Source organism: Gambusia affinis, linkage group LG12, assembly GCF_019740435.1.
Source record: "Gambusia affinis linkage group LG12, SWU_Gaff_1.0, whole genome shotgun sequence".
Classification (NCBI taxonomy): Eukaryota; Metazoa; Chordata; class Actinopteri; order Cyprinodontiformes; family Poeciliidae; genus Gambusia; species Gambusia affinis.
In genome coordinates, this window is record NC_057879.1 from 16,363,784 (window position 1) to 16,384,037 (window position 20,254).

General features: G+C 38.9%; 2 protein-coding genes across 4 annotated transcripts in view; both read right to left on the bottom strand.

Moving 5' to 3' along the window:
* The window catches only part of LOC122841125 (voltage-dependent R-type calcium channel subunit alpha-1E-like), a 65,133-nt gene extending 63,915 nt beyond the window's left edge, over positions 1-1,218 (bottom strand). For 2 of the 3 annotated variants that reach the window (XM_044134161.1, XM_044134160.1), the window contains exon 1: positions 1,022-1,218. The gene's annotated coding sequence lies outside the window, so the exon portion shown is untranslated. The remainder of the gene's footprint in view (positions 1-1,021) is intronic. The other variant, XM_044134162.1, reaches the window with a different exon arrangement.
* A 4,163-nt stretch (positions 1,219-5,381) lies between these two features.
* klhl14 (kelch-like family member 14) lies at positions 5,382-19,843 on the bottom strand. Its single transcript, XM_044134181.1, has 9 exons — positions 19,535-19,843; positions 17,889-18,789; positions 16,178-16,299; positions 11,405-11,494; positions 10,964-11,042; positions 10,112-10,302; positions 8,427-8,585; positions 7,587-7,744; positions 5,382-6,708 (listed from the first exon to the last, which is right to left on the bottom strand). The coding sequence occupies exons 2-9, from the start codon at positions 18,764-18,766 to the stop codon at positions 6,568-6,570; spliced, it is 1,818 nt and encodes a 605-aa protein (XP_043990116.1). The 5' UTR covers positions 18,767-18,789; positions 19,535-19,843; the 3' UTR covers positions 5,382-6,567.
* Positions 19,844-20,254: the final 411 nt, after the last annotated feature.

Consider the following 20,254-nt stretch of genomic DNA (forward strand, 5'->3'; position numbering starts at 1 on the left):
AAAAAAGAAACAGAATTTTTTTTCCCTTTCTTTCTTTCTGCTGCCTGCAAAGTGTGTTTCTTACTGAGACGGAGAAATGTGAGGGGGTCAGATGGAGTGTCAAAAGGCTGGAAAACAGCAAGTCTGCATGGAGCCGGTCAGTCAGGAGCCAGACGGAACAAGGCCGCTGGAAGCTGAAAGGAAGATGACTGAGTGTGGAGGAGCCGAAGCAAAAAAGCGCTCGATGACTCACTCATCATCAGCAGCAGGGGCTCCTCAGACATGAACTGGACGCAGCCTGAGCTGAGCTCTGCCCTCCAACACCGGAGAAGCGCCTCTATGAAAGCTGGCAGAGGCTGCAAGGTCAGTGCACACATTTAGAAGGGCAGACTGATGGCACCTTTATGCTGCTCGGCAGTGGGATGTCTTTGATGGCAGCACAAAAGATGGTGCTGTAGGAGGTTTTATCAGTCTGCTGTGGAGCCACGGATGAGGGGCAATTAAAGGTCAAGGCTGCTTATATCAACAGGCTATAGAGGAAGGGTGGATCCCTCACATCTGACAGACTTATTCAAACAAGAGTAAAACCACTCCGTTTTTACATGGTTGTAAGAATTTTATTATCTGTTAAATTGGAAACACCTTTGTGGAGGAGTTCTTGTTTATTTTTATTTAGTTATTTATTCAAATTTCAGCTCCTAGGCTGTGATCTCCTTCAATTAGTGCCCACTAAAAGAACAGGCGCCCCCTTCGTCCAATTTGTTCACGTCAGCCGCACGTCGACAACAGCCTTGGAAATGCATTAACTAGTTAACGGGTATTGTTAATTAGGCTGCCGCTTCTTTATTCCTGTGGAGTTAAGTGTTTGACGCGCAGGAGAGTGGAGGAGGGAGAAACAAAGCAGCACTCAGAAGTATGGAAATAGATTGCTAAAATGCACACTGGAGGATTGAAGCACAACCTGCGACAAATAGGGAAACATAAAAAAAAATATGTATATATCAGTGAATCTATAAATGATCAATGGATCTGATCGGCTTACCTTGAGGTGCGGCGCGCTCCTTCATCCTGAGCTGGATCCTAAATCCATGCCCCCTCCCTCCTTCTGTCTATCTGTCACTCAATCCGTCCAAGTTTGATGCTCAGAGGAAGGTTTGTCCTTGAGTGCTGCTGGTCGCCGCTGTATGGCTATAAATACCGTCGGGTGGCTGGGAGCCAGAGCCGTGTGGCACACATGAGCGTAAACACGCGTGGAGACAAGATGTGAGGCGAGGAAATAATCCCGACCATCTTCGCGCAAACCGGCTGCCTGTGATATGAGTCACTTGGTGTGTGGATTACGACGCGCAGGGATGCGGCTCCAAAACTTCACTAGGAGAGTTTAGTGGTTATTCTCAGATCACTGGTTGAAGGGAGGGACAATAATGGGGGGGGAAGGTTGATGGAGAAAATGCAACAGGTGTCTATGTGGAGCAGCAATGTGGGTGCAAATAACTCTGATATGTACCACTAGATGGTGAGCTAAAGCCACACTATTTCCACTCCGCTGAAAACACCCACAAAAGGACAAGTTGCTGCTTATTTTGCATTTTATCTCAAAACAACAAATCAAAAATCACAACACACACACATACACACGCACGCCCACAAACAAGAAAATAATTGATGACGTATTAGATGTTAAATAACTTTCCGGGGCCCTGATGAATTGATTGACTAAAAGAAACAATTGCAATCGTATTTCAATCCTTTGTTGTAGTTTCAAAAGGTGCTAAAAAGAGCACAGAGAAGAAGCTTATTAAATAATAAATTGTATTTATGAAACTAGAACTGACTCACTACGCCGTCTTCTCACCATTTGATGAATCATTTTTAATGACAAATAACTGCTGAGTTGTAAATAAGACCTTGTTCCTGATCGTTTCATTGGTCATCATTTTCCCCATGAAATAAGCCAACATTTTACTGGTTCAGTAAATGTTTTGATGTTTTCAGTATACTTGAACTTTTAATGGGTAAAACGATTATTTTTTTTAAAAACTGAAAATAGTTCACTTTAATTACAAACAGTGTTTATGTATTAAGTATAAGGTGTTTTTTAAAAGCATAGCCTACCCAAAAAAAGTATTATGTCTGCACACATCATCTTAAACCTTCTGAATGACAAAATGTGATAAAGGGTTTGCAACATATCAACATTTACATTACCTTTTTAAACATTTAAATATCAAATAATAAATAAATAAATGATTTCAGAGTTGGTTTAAAGGTCCTTATTTTTTGTCACACTTACATATTTCAGATACAAATACATTTTGCATCAATAAAACAAGAAAATGCAAAAAAACTGTTTTAAAATGGTAACTGAATTTATTAAGAGGATGAAGCTCTACACACCTACGAGCCCCCAAAACCCTCCAATGGGGCTGAATTAAGAAAAACGGGCAAAATTCCTCCATTTGAAAAACAGATTGCCAGTTTTCATAAACACTTGACTGCAGTTGTTGCCACTCAAGGGTCTCAGCCAATTATTCGGTTTGGATACATAAGTCATTAGGTGTCTTTGATTAGCCTGATGTAAATAAGACAAAAAGCCAAAGAAATCTGTCAGGGAGCAAAATGTTTGTAAATGTTTTTATTTTTCCCATTTTTCTTTTAGGATTTGAACTGTTATTTTACTGAAGAAATTAGTTCCGCTTTCTTTTAAATGTTGTTTTTTCCCCTCCTTATGGTTAAAGTCTTTAACAGAGAAATAATTGTTGATATTTGGTTTTGTGTGGTTTTTGATTTTGGCTACTTAGTTTTCAATCATTTCTTTTTTGCTGTAGCTGTTGTGTCTTCGGTTTTATGTTTTAAGTCATTCCTGCGTTGGTCTATCCTTGTTTTTTTTCTTAATTATTCTGTTAATTTCACTGTGATTCTATGGTTTCCCGTCATTTTAGCTGCTTCCTGTTCATTTATTCCTCCTTGTTTCAGACAGTGTCAGATCCCCATAATACCTTCTGTCTTGTCTGCTGTTGTGCACCTGTTTTGTTTCACTCTCTGCGCCACCTTGTTTTGGATTTCAGCTTCATAGAGTTCGCTGAGCTGTTTTTCATTAAACTCACCATCACACAATCTTGCCTGTTTCCTGTCTGCTTTTGGGTCCTCCATCTCCACAAACCATGACAACAATACTGCTTTAAAATACATAACAGAATTCATGTTCATAGTTTCTACCTTTTGGTTCACTTGTAATGCAACAAATTTTTTATGTCAAATTTCCACAAAAAAATGATTTACGAACAATCTTACGTGCAGTTTTGAAACCTTTTTTTGTCTAGTTCAGTTCACTTGAGGCCTCTTCCGGTGCTCAGGTTTTGTTATCTAGGTACTCTAATCATACAGTTCAAATTTGTAGTTTTATTCTATTCTTTTACATTCACTCTGTTCTAGCATAATATGTCAGGTTTTGGAAAAAAAAAAAAAAAAAAAAAAAGGTTTTGGAAGCTACTTTCTGTGGATAAGAAGGATGCAACCCTGTTTTTTGTGGAGAGATTTATCTTCATCAGGTATAATTACACCAGTAGAGCTAATGACAGAGAATAGTTTGTCTTTGATTAAAACAGAGCCAGGATGGTCTATGTAATAATTAAAAGGTCACTCGTGTTCTTTTTAAACCAATCCTGTTATTCCCAGGGCTGAGCATGAATGGGCCTCTGAGCAGTACAGAAACCATCTGCTGCCACCAACACTGGAGGAGAAATGAAGACTTCAAATCCACACGTGCTAGACGTTCACATTAAAGCTCTTATTACCTGTCTAAATCTCTTGATTTTCCTCAGTGGATCGCTTTGCATGTCTTTGTCTTAATCAAATCAGTGTTGTTCTTCATTCTCCTCAGTCTGCTGACAGCTATGTAGCCTTTTCCCCTGATCATCACTAAAGTGTTTAACTATCTCTAGACTGTAAGAGCAGGGCTGAGCATTTCTGTGAGACATATGGTTTTATGGAAAAGTAGTGAGAATTTAATAATTCTTTTAATTTTAACTGTCCTATTCTTTCTATCCTTTATTAAGTTTTAAAAGTCAGTTGAAAGTATATTGGTGTGTCCTTTATTCATTTTTTTAACAAACACCTTTATTTCCCCAAACACTCTTTCTATTGATTTCCAAATAAATAAATCTTAAGATTTCCCAAATAAGACACATTTATTTTTTAATTAACCTATTAATTAATTAATTAATTAATTATAATTTTTTAAATAAAAAACAATATTAAAATTTAGCCGTTTCTTCTGTTGCTAGTCAATTTTTTTTCTAATTCTCCCCAATATTGTTGCGTCATCTCATCTGTTAGACAAACAGACTTCGGTATTTGAAGTCTAACAGACTACAGACTACTATTTGAGGTCTAACAGACTACAAATACTGAAGTATTTCGGTATGACGCGGTCTCAGGTTCAGCTCCAGATAAGGGGCGTGGCCTTCGAGACAAATTGCGACCGCTAATTGGTCAGTTGCTGACAAACTCCAGAATGATTGACAGGTGGCATCATATCACTTCTACGCAGAAAACAGATCTGGACCCAATACTGACTCCTGCTGGACACTGCAGTTAATTGTGTTTTCAAATTTAACCATCATTTTATTTATAGCTACTTATGCATTTGGGAGAGTTTGAGCAGTTGCATTTTGCATTTATATACACTTTATTGCTTATACTTTGTAAATTACTAAGGGCAACTACCTGTCCACTGTCGCCATATTATTTTCAGGAAGAAGGATCACAGCAAAATGAGTAACTTGGTGCTATACTGACTGGGTTTCAGTTCTGAGAAAACTTTTTTACCCATTGGCAAAGGAAAGTAAACTGGACTATGCTGTTTTATGTCTAGGATTAACACAGAAAACATATAAAATCATTTTAATCTATGTAGTAAGATTGATTTGATTATATTTAAGTATATCATTTGGGGGCTGAACAGGGGTGCAGTGATTAGTAATTTCTTGCAGCAAGAACAAATTCTGGCCTTGTATTCAAACTTTTTTTTGTTTGTTTTTTTTTCTTCCTGTACATTCATAGATTATCTCTAGGTACTCTGGCTTCTTCTCATAGTCATAATGCTTTGGTGTTAGGGGAATTATGATCTTGACTCTGGATTTGAAAGATTCAATTCTGCCCATCTAGAGATTGTTAAAAACGAAACAATAAAATTTTGTGAGTTCCATCCCTGTGAAATACAAGTACTATGCATTTCATAAAGGGGTTTTTCAAACCCCTTTATTAACAAAAAAAAAAATAATAATATTTCAGAGCATGTGCATCATATTTATTCCAAGTTCTCTTTTTGAGAATATCATCACAAACTGAGTCATTTTGATCATCAATCGTTTTATTTGATTTTTTTCTAAAATGCCAAATACATAACAGGATTTGAGAATAAATCCAAAGTTGAGTGCACAAAAATGTTTCACTGCAGGCGGTTTATATACAAGAATGAAATCAACAACTTTTTTTATTACAGAATTCAACGGCATTAATATTTAGAGTCAATTTTATTCAACCTAATAACGTTGACAAGACTGGATTCATTTGCACAGAAGATATCTCTTAAACACGGCACATTGATTTAATGTACAAATCAGTGAATTTTGCTGAGTTGAAAGTGCATCAAAGAACACTGTATGCTCTCTTGCTTTTTAATTACATGAAACAATTAAACCATGTGGTCTCATAAACAGACCTGCATCTGTGAACTTCGAGAACGAACACCCCAAATATCTCCCACATATATTTACCCAGAAAATTATACTGGTTAGCAATTCCAAATTGATTGTACCAACATTGAGTAATATTAGTGTCAATATAATATGAGTCATCAATCGTGATTTTTAAGCAGCTTTGTTGTGTCATCAAGACTAGTTGCCACAAACGTCTGGCAAGAATTAACTTGTAAAATAAAATATTCAGTTTAAGTGTACATTATCAAGACAAATTAAAATACCAACTTGGAGCAGCTCTTCAGTTCACTCTTTCTGTTTGCCAACAGTTTTCTGGAAGTGTCCCTTTCAGATGCTCAAATATGTACATTTTCCTAAAGAGACAACGTATTTGTTACGTAAGTGAACATTCCGGACAGAGAGCAATGAGTACAAACATAACCTTTGAATATTTATACACTTTTAATTCACCGAGCCTCCTTAAAACGTAATCTGGTGATGATGCCTCTACTGTGTACAAGGTACAATGGACCTGAAACGCTATAATTCAGTTCGACACTATGCGTGCGATGGAAGAGAAGCCAAAAACACTTTCAAACTGTTTAAATAAATAAAATTAAGTGCGGAACAGACTATTTCTCAGAACAGATGATTCATTTAGATACATGAGTTACCTCATCCTCCCCCCCCTCTCAATCCATCAGTAGAGAATAATGAAAGTGCTCTTGTCAAACCTGTAAAAAAATAACTTTTACACCAGAACTGGGCTAAAGCTGGAAGGCTTTTGTCACAAAATTCTCGACAAATGTTTTGTTTATTGGTGGTCCTTCCCCCAGTCGCCCTGCTGCTGCTCGTCCCCCTCACCGCCCATCGGCTGGATTAGTTGTCATTTGTTGAAAGGAAGGCAGGCGGGGAGGATGACTGTGGAGCAGGCTGGGCCTGCCAAAGGCTCCGCCACCTCTCCCTCAAGCTCCGTCCATGTTCCCTTCTCCGGGCTGTAGCAGATGGTTGAAGACTTGTAGGCACCCTTAGGAAGGGGAAAATCAGACGGTTCCTTTTATTCCTTTCAACGTTTGGATTTGTAACCTCAATCTTTTATGTTTTATTTGAATTTCATTTGATGGACCAACACATACTTTGGGTGAATGGTTTTAAACATTTTTAAGAAAATATTTCTGAAGATTACAGCATGTATTAAGAGTTTAATCCCCTCTACCCTGATAGCCCTAAATAAAATCCACTGCAACTGATCCCCTTTAGAAGTTATTTAATCAGTAAGCAGAGTCCATATGTGTATAATTTAATCTCAGTGTAAAATACTGATGTTTGTTATCAAAACCAAAAGGAAAAATAAATAATTGCAATTAAATAAATAATAGTAATGATAATAAAAACATCAAGCAAAATAAAAGGTTAACAGAATAAGCAGTGAAATAAGAAAATATTTCAGGACAATTGTTATGATGCATAAATTTATAAAACATACTTTGTTATTTGTAAAAAAGAAAATGAAAAAAAATGAAGCATGAACGAATGTCGGAAAGTTTGAAATGATCAAGACCAGCTTAAAAGAAAGCCTGGCTATCAGGAAGTAAAATGTGACAATATGAGGGCCAAATGTCAAAGTGAATTTCTCTATTATTTTACAGACTGCTTTACTATGAACTTTCATAAATGCAGCATGCTTTGGAAAAGATGGACAGCTGTGTCTGGGTTTAAATGTATAAGTTTGATCACATTCCCTTTGCCGTCTGCATTTGTCAGATCGCATTTTTCTAACAATAACTTGAAATGAAACTAGAAATAGTTTACCAAGAGAATGGTGTGTTTTCAACCACCATCAGCCACTGGATATATTATGTCTACAGTTTTCTGTTTTTATTTACTGTAAAGTACATTTACTACCATGCTCCAGCTGTAGCCACCCACGAGGAAGATGCTATCATCCAAAACGGCGCAGCCCGGACCGCTGCGGCCCTCGAGTATCGGTGTCTGGAGGATGTTCCACTGGTCAGCTTTTGGGTCGTAACACTCAACCAACATAACATCTAGATGGGAGAAACCTATCCAAGCAAAAGAAGGAAGAGAAGGAATAATGTGTAAACTGTGCAGACATTCTATATTTTACAATCAACCTTATATTCTGAGATTAAAATAAAAGTCTCCCAGTAGAGAAATCAATTTTTTGTTTCTGTGTTTTCTCAGTTTTCTTTCTGCTGTATTTGTGTGGGCATGTTGGAAAGGGCTATGTTAAGTACCTCTGTGAACAAATCTGGATTGAGAGGAACACAAACGAACAAGTAGTTCTGGTGTCATCTGGTTGCACTGCCTGGCAACTGGCACAAAAATGTAACAAAAAATATAAAGTAATCTTCAAAAATCTAATAACTCTAAGTTATGAACAACCCATACACACTGATGGAACACATTCAACTTACCAACATTTCATTCTAAACCATACATTTCTATAAAAACAAAAATGAACAATTTAATTTGTCTCTCAGAGCCTTTAAGGACAGTTGCTAAAAAAAACCTAAATGCTTGCATTTACTTTCTGTCTGCAGATTCAAAGAATTCTTTGTACCATCAGTTCTGTTTCAAATTTTGCATTCTCAGTAGCAGAATAAGGGTTCACAAGGTGATAAAGGCCAGCACCTGGACATAGTAGCCACACGATTTGTATACAACTGTAACAGAGCACAAATCGCGACCCTTCGTCATTTCCTGAAAACCCTGAGCGCTCACCTTTCAAATGGTTTCCACCGATGGCGTACAGACGATCGTTCATCCCAGCCAGGACGTGAATGGCACGCTTTGTGTTCATGTCTTGTTTTCTAGCCCAAACATCCATTACTGGGTCATAGCAGTAGAGCCAGGACACATATTCACCATTATGCACTCCACCTGTAACATGTAATCACAAGACTGTGTTGTTAATACAGTCAAAATATAACTGTAGAAATGCAGTTACATAACAAAGTAAAACCATTCAATGAAAGAAATGCAAGAAATACCGAATGATTTTAAGGTATGGAGAGAGATTATACATTTTTGATACAATCACATTTGCTTCTATAGGAGTATATTTGGATCTTTTGCTGAGTAGATGCTGCTTTTTTTTCTCTTTTTACTCTAATAGAGCATGATGTGTCACATTTAATGGCTGCTTCTCCCATCTGTTTTGTTCAAACAGGCTGGTGTCTTTGTTTGCATGTTTTAATGTTGCCACTATGACTAGATTACAGATGAGTCAGTGCTACTAAGATCTGGTAGAAAAAGTTAAGGTTTCAGTTTGTGACATTCTGCATTTGAATGATGGATAAAATAAAAATGAAAGGCCATGTTTGTACTTTTTGAAAGTAAAAACATGTACTTTCAAAACAAATAACACCAGGAACCAGGGTGGTTGTGAAGATTTTACATTAACACGATTGAGTAGATTTTAGCCTACCTCCTTTTGTGTTAATAAATACATCAGAAATATGTTCTTGCTTGTCCTGCACACTAACACTGTGCCCTGAATGCATCATCCCCACTGTGAAAATGGGGGAGGCGATTTGTTTTTCAGAGATGGAGAGGAGGGACAGAGTTGATAAGAATATGGATATATGTATTTAGATACATACATCTAAATGCATATGTATGGATGGATGGATGTATTCATACATGCATCGCAAATCTTTATCCAGCAGAATGAAAATGTGGCTGAATACTATAGATGAAAGCATATTTGTGAATTGAAATGGCTCAATTGAAGTCCTAAACCCAAGTGAAAGTCTTTAGCAAGACTTGAAAACTGCTACTCAGAAAAGCTCTCCATCCAAACTGAGTGAACTGTTTTACAAATTGCAGAGTAATGCAGGGATTTCTGAGCTTCTGTTTCAGTAATAGTCTTTATTTTGTTTGAGGTACAGTTTGCAGCTGTAATGTGGCAAATATGAAAAAGTTCAAGAGGGATGACTACAGTACCATTATAAACGTATTGCTGTTTTAACATTTATGTTTTATTTTATAGGCTTGTTTCAACACAGGTTTTTAAAATGAAATTATGTTTATACGTTTCAAAGGATGCAACTGTAGATATACAAAATTTACAAGACAGAGCTGCTTGTTAATGTTGTTTGTGGCTGCATTTAACAGTGGAAAATATGTGGGGATGTGCAGCTGGATTATGACATCTTTTAAAGAATTATTCTGACTCACTTTAAACTTTTTATAAATGCAACATTATGAAGTTCCTTTGGCTGAAGTGGAACATATGTTATTTATGCAAGACTTGCTAAATGTAATTTCTGAGCTTCTGTTTCAGTAATAGTTTGCAATTCATAGAGGTTTATTGATTTTAAACACCTCCCATCTTCCAGCAGCAGTATGCCTTATAAAGCAAATGATTGGTAACCATTGTTTACAGGTAACCTATTTTTCCTGACCTGATATGTAGATCTTGCCATTATGCACTGCTCCTGCATGAGCAGCTAAAGGCTGTGGCAGAGAAGACACGTAATTCCACTCGTTGGTCTCCATGTTGTAGGACTCCACGCTGGAGAGGTAGCCCGTCTCATTCCGACCTCCAATTACATACAGGTGCTTATCCAGGCGGCAGGCAAAGAAACTGGCTCTCCTGAGGAGGAGGAGGAGTCAAACATGCAACATCATCTCTCTATAACCCCCATCACACTTTTATGCTTCTGTCTTCTCGGTTTTGATGGAGGGGATGAGAACATAGGAAATTAACACTCTCACATCTTGATATATATATATATAAACTGTAGCATGTCACGAGATAAGTCAGGCTATCGCTGATTTTGTCTACCTTCTCCACCCATGTGGTTGGTCTTCTTTGTCAGTTTTGCAGATTTGGTTTCAATAAATTCGACCACACAATTAGGATACTATTTTGAGATATCCTTTTTGGAGAGCAGAACTACCCAGGAACAAGTGGCTGTTGGCTTCTCCAAATGCCAAGCCATGACTTGTACTCTGCAGTTGGATGCCGCTGCTTTAGAATCAATGCAATTGCAACAATGACTTTAAGTGCTGCTGCAATTTAAAGGTGAAGCCTATCCTGTGAGCTAAGACCTGTGTTGCAAAGTGAAAGACATTCAAGAAATGCTGTATGCTCTTCAAACTGTGAGCAAATATCTTTGGCAAACTGCTCGTTTTCTGGCGTGAAAGAAGCTGCATTATGCTAATGGTTAAGAAAGTACTATTCTTACTCAGTTTTACAATTGGCTCTTTTCTAAACCTGTTTCTTTTAAATTCAAAAGAAAAAAGTTACAGACCTTTCCTGCATGGGAGGCAGCTGAATCCAGCTGTTGAATCTGGGATCATAGCGGCTGACGAAATTTGTACTGTGCTTCCCTGAAAACAAGCAAACAAAAAAAGAAACCAAAATAAATGATACCATTCAAAATTCAAATTTTTGAGAAGATTAGATTTAGTCTCCAGGCTTTGAACAGTTAACACTACCAGTGTTTCACAAAAAGTACTGGTAGCACCATACATATTCCAGTGATAACTGCAGTTAGTTTCCTGTTCCAATTAATGACAAGTGTTTACTGGACTGTTGTTTGTTCACTCAGAGCTGATCTAACCCTTGAATGAGGGTTAGAATGTTTACAACCATCTTAAGGTACATCACCTTTGACAGATACAGTATGAACCAATGCAAATGTGGAAGAGTGAAATATTTGTTGCGACAGTATTTTGTGACGGTGCTGTACCGTTTGGATTCCACTGGTCCTCTCCACCCAGCAGCAGCAGGAAGTTCTCCACCTCTACCACGCAGTGATGAGCGCTGTTGTAAGGCATTACTAAACGGCAAACAGAAAAACAGATCAGTTACTGTAGTGTGTTGTGTAGCGTCCATCATACTGCATATTACACATTTTCTGCTGTTCTGGTATTTATAGACAAGTGAGTAAAACCGGCTGATATTTCAAGGTTTTTGCGCATTTCAGAAAGTCAAAATTAAAACCTATTAATTGCATCGAAGCAGTTGTGAAAATCAAGATTTTGCACATGTTGATATTGAGATGAGAAAGATGATTCAAGTGCAGCTTTAATTATTGCAGAGTTGGTGTTCTGCTGAAATATGCCACAGCAGTAGATCTTCCAGAGATATGCTATGTCGCTCCAATAAAGATAAACTGCAGAATATCGTGGTCTTCTTTTAAAATGTGTTTAACATTAGACATCCACTGCAGCTGAGGGAGGATTTTTCTTCTATGTATGTTTTTGTGCTCCATGTCTCTCCTCCATCTCCTTCTGCTGAAGTGACCCCATTGAGATGTAGAGAAATGGTCTTAGGTGACAGTCATAATGAACATGATCGTGTTCACTCAATAAATCTCGGGCCCGGTGCTTTTTGAGCACAAATCAGTGAAATGTTAAAGCCCACCTGTCTGTCTCCATCAGTCATTTCCACTGTCACCTCCCCACCGCCTGATGGATCACAGTTGCTGCAAAATTAGACAGCCTTGAATCTCATTTCTTTCCAATTGGCCTCTCCCTGCAATCTCACTCAGGCTGGATGACATGTGCTGGTCCTCTATGGGAGAGGAAGTCTCAGATAGGAACTAATGCTACATATGCTAAACACAGCTTTATCTCAGATGAGGGGGATTAGGCTGCCTGCCTTCAGTGCACCTCAAAGAGAGGTTCCATACAGCTGCCAAATTCTCTCACATGCTATTTACATTATCTTTCAGTCAGCAGTATATAGGACACGGATCGGCAGCTTTTTATTTAGTATCTAGTGCCTGTACTTGCAAAAAAGTAAAAAAATAAAAAAATCATGTTGTACTGATGCAGAAGATTATTGGTCTACAATGTCTAAGTGTCAAAGTTTAAGGTATTCTAAGAAGATCTGAAAGATTCTGGTGAATGACGAATAATATGAGGAAAATAAATAATAAGATGGAAGGAGAAAGAGCATACCAATCATGACTCCCTTACATAATTGTGACCTTGTTTCCATGTTTTGTCATACCACCACTATACAGTTCAAAATATTTGACTAGAAATGTGTGCTACACCAGGTGTCCAAAGAGCCAGTTTTACTTTCAGTCCATCTAAATCAGTGGCTTAGAGTCACTGTTAGAAAACGACTACCCGTTATTTTGATATCTACTATAGGAAAAGTGTTATCTTTTTTGAAGATAACACTTCCTTTTTGAAGGTCCATCTATTCATTTCTGTGTTATTTAATTTTTTCTTTTTTATTACTAAAGAAAAACAACACTTTTTCAAAGAGAGGATTTATGCACTTTGCCATACGTGGAAAACATGTGAAAAGAATTCACTAAAGAAAAGAACATACTGGCCAACCGGATGACAAGAAAAAATAGATCTAAAATTATATTTATTGTCATTTTATGGTAGAAATGAATTGTGGAATTAACTGAAAAACTGTTAAAACATGCTTTAGTTTGTATTTTATATTAGAAATCAACAGATGGTTTTTAATAATTTTAACTAAAGTTATCTAGAACCAATGTTGGTTCTTTCATTGTGGGATGAAAGAACCACTCACAGCTCTGAAGCTGCAGGTTGCAGACTCCTGTTCCAATTATAAATAATAAAACAATTGTGAAATGGAAGGAAAATAATACATTGTTTTCTTTTTACCTCAAACAGAAATGAGAAAATTTGGTGTGCATTCATATTGTGGCCCAATAAATAAAACTAAGTGCAACCAAGCAAAAGCAGGGACATATAATAAATGCTGCTGTTCTGTGAAGGCCTCAGAAGGTATTTTTAGAGAGAAAATAATATATAAGATAATAGATTTAAAGGTCTTTCAAGCATAATTCAGTTTGTCATCTGAAAACTTAAATAATATGGCACAACTGCAAATCTACTGATATATGCCAGTCCACCTAAACCAACATTCCTGGCAAATAATTTGCAGTCCAGGTTGTTGGGAAAATGTTGACAGAAGAACTTTAGCTTTTATGAAATATAAATAAGAAGAAAGCCACTGTCAAAAGTAAACCATAAAAAAAAAATCCTTCTGTAGTTTGTAAATATGTAGAAGAAGGTTCCTTGGTAACATGAGGCCAAAACAGCTGAAAAGGTAACACTGCACATCACTTTGAACAACACCATGAAACATGGTGGTGGCAGCATCATGCAATTGTTTTTCTTCATCAATGTCAGAGAGGTTGGTCAGAGTTGATGGTAAAATGTGTGGAGCTTAAAACAGGGCACTCTGAAGGAAAACCTGTTAGAATCTGAAATGACTTGAGAGATGAATGGATGTGCATCTTCCAGCAGGAAAATACCCCTAGACAAACACTCAGAGCTGCAGTGGACTAGTTTAGATTAAAGCATATTTGTGTGTAAGAATGGCCCAGTCAAAGACCAGTCATCAATCTGAGTAAGATTCTTTGGTGAAACCTGAAAACGGATACTCTACTTCCAATCTAGTTATTTTTTGGGGGGGAGGGGTAGAGGGGATAGTTTCAGTCTGTCAGTGCACAAAGCAGTAGAGACTTTCCCCATAAGACCTGTATTTGTAAAAGCATCAAACAGTGGTTCTACATAGTATTAACTGAGAGTGCCTGGAAATAAAAAAAAGTGCAACTTTGTCCTGGGCTATCCCAAACAATTCTCCAGGAAACACACTGATGTTTTCAGCAGTAATGTAACAAAATATGAAAAAGTTCATAGGGTATGAATACTTTTGCTCCCTTCCTTTTACTGACCCCTCTGGGTCAACAGCCATTCAGGGAGCAGAATAACCAGGAGCTCTACAAGATGGGTATCACTGCAGTCTACAATAAGCTCTAGGGCTCACTAGAGGGAGTCAGAAGCCTCTGCATAGAAGCCACAGTGTTGGCTGGTTGAATGATTTCACAGCTAATGCACCACTGCTGCTTATATGCCTTTAACACCAACACAATCAAATCCTGCTAAGGAGAATTCTTTTGTTCCACAAGGAAACATACCGTAGTTACAATCCTTGTTTTAGTTTTTCAGAGCAGATTGTTTTAAGAAAGGAAGACAAATTTTGCCCATTAACGTAGGCTGAATCTCTTCCTGCCTTTGTCTTGTGTTCGGCCACGGTGCTGTGGGTACACTAGATGGCAAACTTTCCACTAGAATCGGCAAGCAGCGGGCATCTCAGACACAGCGAGGGGAATCAGATTCTGCCTAAATTGTGTTGATGAATGTCTTAATCAAAGGCTGTCCCTCTCAGGTTTCGCCTCATTGAAAAGTTATGATTGAATGTTAATAATCTTCTATTCCACATCCATTGTGAGGAAGCTACATCAGGTGGTCACTGATGTGTTAAGGGGATGATTTTGCAGTTTTGTCCTTCCACTTGGCCACGGACCATTTGAGTGTTAACTTTTTAGTCGTGAGCGTCAGAAATCCCTGTTGACCTTTTGCTTGTTGCAGTTTATGCCTGTGAGTGTGAGTTTAATGAGAAAAAGACAATATATACACCAGTGAACTTCATATGCATGCCTCCCCTGGTAAAAATGAACCCTTACAGACCAAAAATGAGCTAAAACGGCAGATTTTTTTTTTTTTTTTTTTTGCTATAACAACTTAGGACTCATAATAAGGTGAAGACGAAAAGAAAAGCACAAATTAAAACAGATACACTTAAGTTTGAACCTCTCCACCCACCTCAAAGAGACAAAACAGAGCAGTGGATGATATGTATGAATGGAGAAAAGCAGTTGAGATATGACTCCGACAAAAACAAGGGACAAGAACTCAATATGTCCAGCGATGAGGATGCAAAGGAGAAATGTAGTTTCCCAGTTGCTCTGCTCTTGACCTTTGCAGTGTGGCAAAAATATAGTGGTGAGCCTCAAAAGGTCAGAGAAGACAGAGAGGTAGCAGACATATGGACACTCCAAAGAGCACTATGGATGTGTTTGCACATTCCCAAAGGTCTCAAATATCTCCTCTTCAGACCCAACAAAACACAAAACATAACAAGTTTGTTTAAAGATTATAATTAAATTCATATATCTCATATTTGTGGTATCAAGCCAATTAATATGTGCACTAACTCAGCTTGCAAGTGACACAAGGTCAACAAGTTGACTGCCACACCATGCAGCAGTATGCACAGTGTAATTGAATCCAACCATTGATCAATGTGAGCAAAAAATCGCGTTACATATAGAACCTACCGAGGGCAGATGTCATTTCTTATTGTTCCGTCTCTGCCTGCAATAGATCATTAGATCCCAGCAAATCTCATCATGCATCCTGCCAGCGTATTTCAGCAAAAACAAGGGAACCCGGGCATGAAGCTCCACAATGCTGTGAAGTCACGCTCTGATTAAAAACTTATATTAAAAGTGATGGTGATACATTATTACCTGAAGGATTTAGGGAACTCCTTACTCTCATTTTCTGCGGAAATTAACCCGTGTTAAAGTCATCCACAGGAACAACTATTTCTCATCGTAATAGCCACTGAAACAAGACGCCTCGGGTGCAGAGGAGGCGAGAGCCTTTTGCAAACTCACTTGTGAGGATCTTCCATGTCTTTTTCTCGTCGTCATAGTACTGGACCAAATTACTGGGGAGACGATCGGGTCCAGGAGGCAAACCACCCACCAGGAGCAGCATTCGCTTATTGGAACGGATTCTGTAATGCCAAAGGTGGAGGTTTTAGGAAAAAGGGGGAAAAAAAGCATTCAGGACATATTTTAATTATTTAATGTATAAAAAAAAAAGAAAAGCTTTTGCTTTGACTTTTAATTTCAATCTCCCTATAAGATGAGGTTATAATAAACCTTATAAGCAAATTCATTACAATTAGCCAAATTTGTTCAATTGCCTATATATCCTTATGATGTGTTACTGAATGGTTATTGTACACTAAAGATGTGTTTTCAATTAGCTGTGAAGCGAGGATGGTCCTGCAGGGTGCCATGCTGGAGGCTAAAAGCACAGCACAGAACATAAACCTGACTATACACTGTCTCCATTTCATTGGCTACAATCGTTCATGTGACTTCTCCAACCCAATTGTTGGATGTTTCCTGCTTTTCGTAGATCAAATATAACCTGAAAGTGGCATCCTTTACTGCAAATTAATTACCGTTATTGGATTCTAAATTACCATCAGTGCAGTTCTATAAATTTATCACAATATGCAATGAAAACAATGAATGAAGCTCGTCTTTATATTCAGATGAAAACACTTTTTCCTTCTGCTCTGTTTTTATTTTTTCACACTTGGGTAAATTGCTGTTGTCTCAGTATACAACTCGCAATATGGAAGCCCTACAGAAATGTTTTTGGGGTAATTCATATGCAAATGAGGTCTTGGACATAAATAATAGTGATTAATTGAAAGGAGAGAAACACTGCCATATTAAACTAATTATGAGGACTCTTGATTTGTTGCACATTTGGGTGACTATGTGGGAAAATATTTATTACTTGAATAGAGAAGGAATAGATATAGGTTGCATTATGATAAAAAACAGTAAAGTATAAGACAGGCCTAACATTGATTCTAACAAACAAAAAAATTGATAATTATAAAGGAAAATAGAGAAGTTTTACAAAATCACTAAACTTATTGCAAATAGCTATCTACTACAAGCTGCTTCTCAACTGCCAATCCAGACAGACATGAATATAATGTGTGGATAGTTTAACATAAATACTATGTTTACATTTCTTCCCCACATGCTAAAGAAATTGCTGTAATAAAATACACAAAATTAGCATTAAACTTTGTTACATTTTTTTCATGTAATTTCAATTCCAGGAAAACTCTTTCATTTGGATCATAAATTTGGTGCAATTACCATATAATTACCATGGCAACAACTCAATTTCAGCATTTCAGGCTCCGTTTAATAAAGCCGCTTCCAATCAGTCACAGAAAATTCATAAAGATTTTAACATCTCGTCGACATTCATTTAAAATGAGTAACATAAACATTTGAAGACATAAAAAAAGGCTTTTTGCATCTTAGTTTGACACATGTCTGCTTTGCTGTTATGAATGAAGTGCAGTAGAGAGTACATTAAAGCTCTACACAGCTGTCTTGTGTCAGAGGAAACGCCCCACCATCTTCATAATCTGACCATCAACCCTCAAAGGTCTAATTGGTCTCATACGCTGTAGTTTCATTTGTTGTTATATTTCAGTACCATAATTACTCTCACATTGAATTAATGTCTATGAGCTTTTATCTTTTTTACCTCTGTTATCCTCACCTGCTTGCCACGGTCTGCCTGCAGTGCTGTCTGAATGGCATCAGGTGGTAGTTCATGGCATCCAGCAGCAGTTTCTGGCACACAGGGTCACTCCTCATGAAGTCCACAGATTGCACCCTCTCCACGAGCTCTGGGGCGGGTATGAGGGCAAAGCGCAGCCTCTTCATGAGGTCCGGAGCGTAGTGCATGCGCGTCTCCCGGTCATGCTCCAGCCAGAGGACAGACATCTGGAAGAGAGCCAGCTCTGACTCCACTGGCGGAGGCAGAGCATCCAGCATGGCGCACATCTCCTCAAAGTTCAGCAGCAGTACATCCTCCACCAGGTACTTGTTGGCCAGCTTCTTGGTCTCATCAAGCCCGTGCAGTGCAGCAATCTTGCAGATTTGCTTGTAGTTCTGCACAGAGATCTGATCATTGAGGAACTGCACACTTAGCTTGGTTATCTGGGGGATGTTGAGGATCTTGCTGACTGAAAGCACCTCTTCCACCGTGTCCAGGGAAAGAGTAACATTGGCAGTGTAGAGGTACTCCAGCACTAGCCGTAGTCCGATGGAGGAGCAGCCCTGTAGGACCAGATTGTTGATGGGCCTGGCACTGGTGGTCACCAGCTTGTCATCTGGGGAGGAAGAGGGGGTCCCACTGCTGCCCTGATCCCCCTTGCTTCCCTCATTGCTAATCACATTATGGGAGGAGAAGAGGGATCTGAAATACTGTGAGCAGGATGCCAGCACAGCTTTGTGGCAGTGAAACTGCTGTCCCTGGGCAGTTAGAGTCACATCACAGAAAAGCTGCTTTCTCCACAGGAGGTTGAGCCCATGCAGCAAGGTGTCACTGTGCGTTGGGTCAAAGGTGGATGTTCTATCACCCGATCTGGACATGACTTCCTGACTGTGAACGCCACCTAGGCAACAAATAAGCAACGCAAGCCATTTATTTACACACCAAACATCTGCACTACAAGAGATTTCTCAATAAGTTATCTTCCATCCGAGCAGCGGGTTAGGAAAACCTGCCGCCAGCGCGGCTTCTGGCGCCTCCAACTTTGGGATCTTGGTCGTAAAGCAGCAAACAGAAAGGCAGCAGTACTTCCCACAATGCGCCGCTCTTATGCATGCTCAGCTGAAGTGCGAGATGCTTTTAAAGCCGGAGACGGAGCTCGGCGTGGAGCCGAGGAGCCGGAGACGCTGCGGCGCTTTTCCTCTCCTTAGCGCGGCTGAAGTTGTCGAGGGGAACCGGAGGGGGGAAGAGAGAGTCGCCTCCTCCGCCGCGTTGGACCCGAACAACATGCAGCATCCAGCTATCTTTTCTCCAGTCTTAGTGCACACACCCCTCACACTGAGGACATTACACTGATTTACGGAGTCAAATACAAAAGCAATTAGTTTGTCTCCGAGCCGTCAGCAGCAGCAGCAGCGGTAGCAGTGCGGGCGTAAAACGGACGTGAGTATTCGGATAATATTCGCATAAATGCATCTCTCGGTAAAGTTAAAACACATTACGCGTCGCTTTTTGTTTCTAATGCTTGTACACAAGCTGGTTCGGTGTGCGTAAACTTGGACCCAAACATGCCGTAGCGTTGTCCCTAAAAGCGCCTGTCACAACTAAATGATGTGAGCAGCTTTCCTGAGAAGGGAGACCAAACTTACCTGACTTCTGCTCTTCACGCCAAAAAAAGAGAAAGAAAGTACGGTTCAGGATCCAAATATTTCCCCAATATTCCTTTGTTCTTCAGTTTTTTTAAAGAATATCCCTTTCCTTTAAACTCTTTGTTCCGATGTGTCTCCAAATAACCATTGATTCCAACTCACAAAGTCACTATTTCAGGGTATTTGTTTGACGTTGATCATTTGTTCTTCTGAATTAACAAGAAGTGTGTGAGTGTGTGAGAGGGAGCTGTGCTTTCTGCAAGAGAAGAAGAAGAAGAAGAAATATACGTGTGACAAATTATGCTACCAAGAAACAACACATCATTATCCTTGGGCCTGGGGCTCAGTGAGTCGTAACGAGAGTAATAGGAAATCCACGGTTGGGGAGAGAAACGGTCGTGCATGGCCGGTGGAGAGAGACCATGCAGGGGTATGGATGCTGGAGAGACTCGCAAAATTATGGCTCAAGGCTATTGTAAAAACTGTCGAGCGTAAATGACTGCGATTTCAAACATCTTTGGAAGAAAGAAAAGAGAAAAGGGGGGAGAAAAAACCCGACTCTTTCCCTCGCTGTTATAGAGAGAACCGTCAAGTTTTAGTGCGCATTGCTAATTAGTCAATTTCTCTCTGCCTTCACAGCCCGACGACTTTGCTGCTGAGCTGAAACTGCTAATTTCTGGGACCAGCCTTTTTTTGGCTGTGAACTGGATGGATGAATGG

Coding starts and splice junctions, on each gene's coding strand:
- klhl14 (XM_044134181.1), bottom strand. CDS start 18,766: ATGTCCAGATCGGGTGATAGAACATCCACCTTTGACCCAACGCACAGT. Junction 8,586..10,111: donor TGGCAAGATCTACATATCAG/GTCAGGAAAAAT, acceptor TACATGTTACAG/GTGGAGTGCATAATGGTGAA. Junction 6,709..7,586: donor GTGGCTACAGCTGGAGCATG/GTAGTAAATGTA, acceptor CCCCTTCCTAAG/GGTGCCTACAAGTCTTCAAC.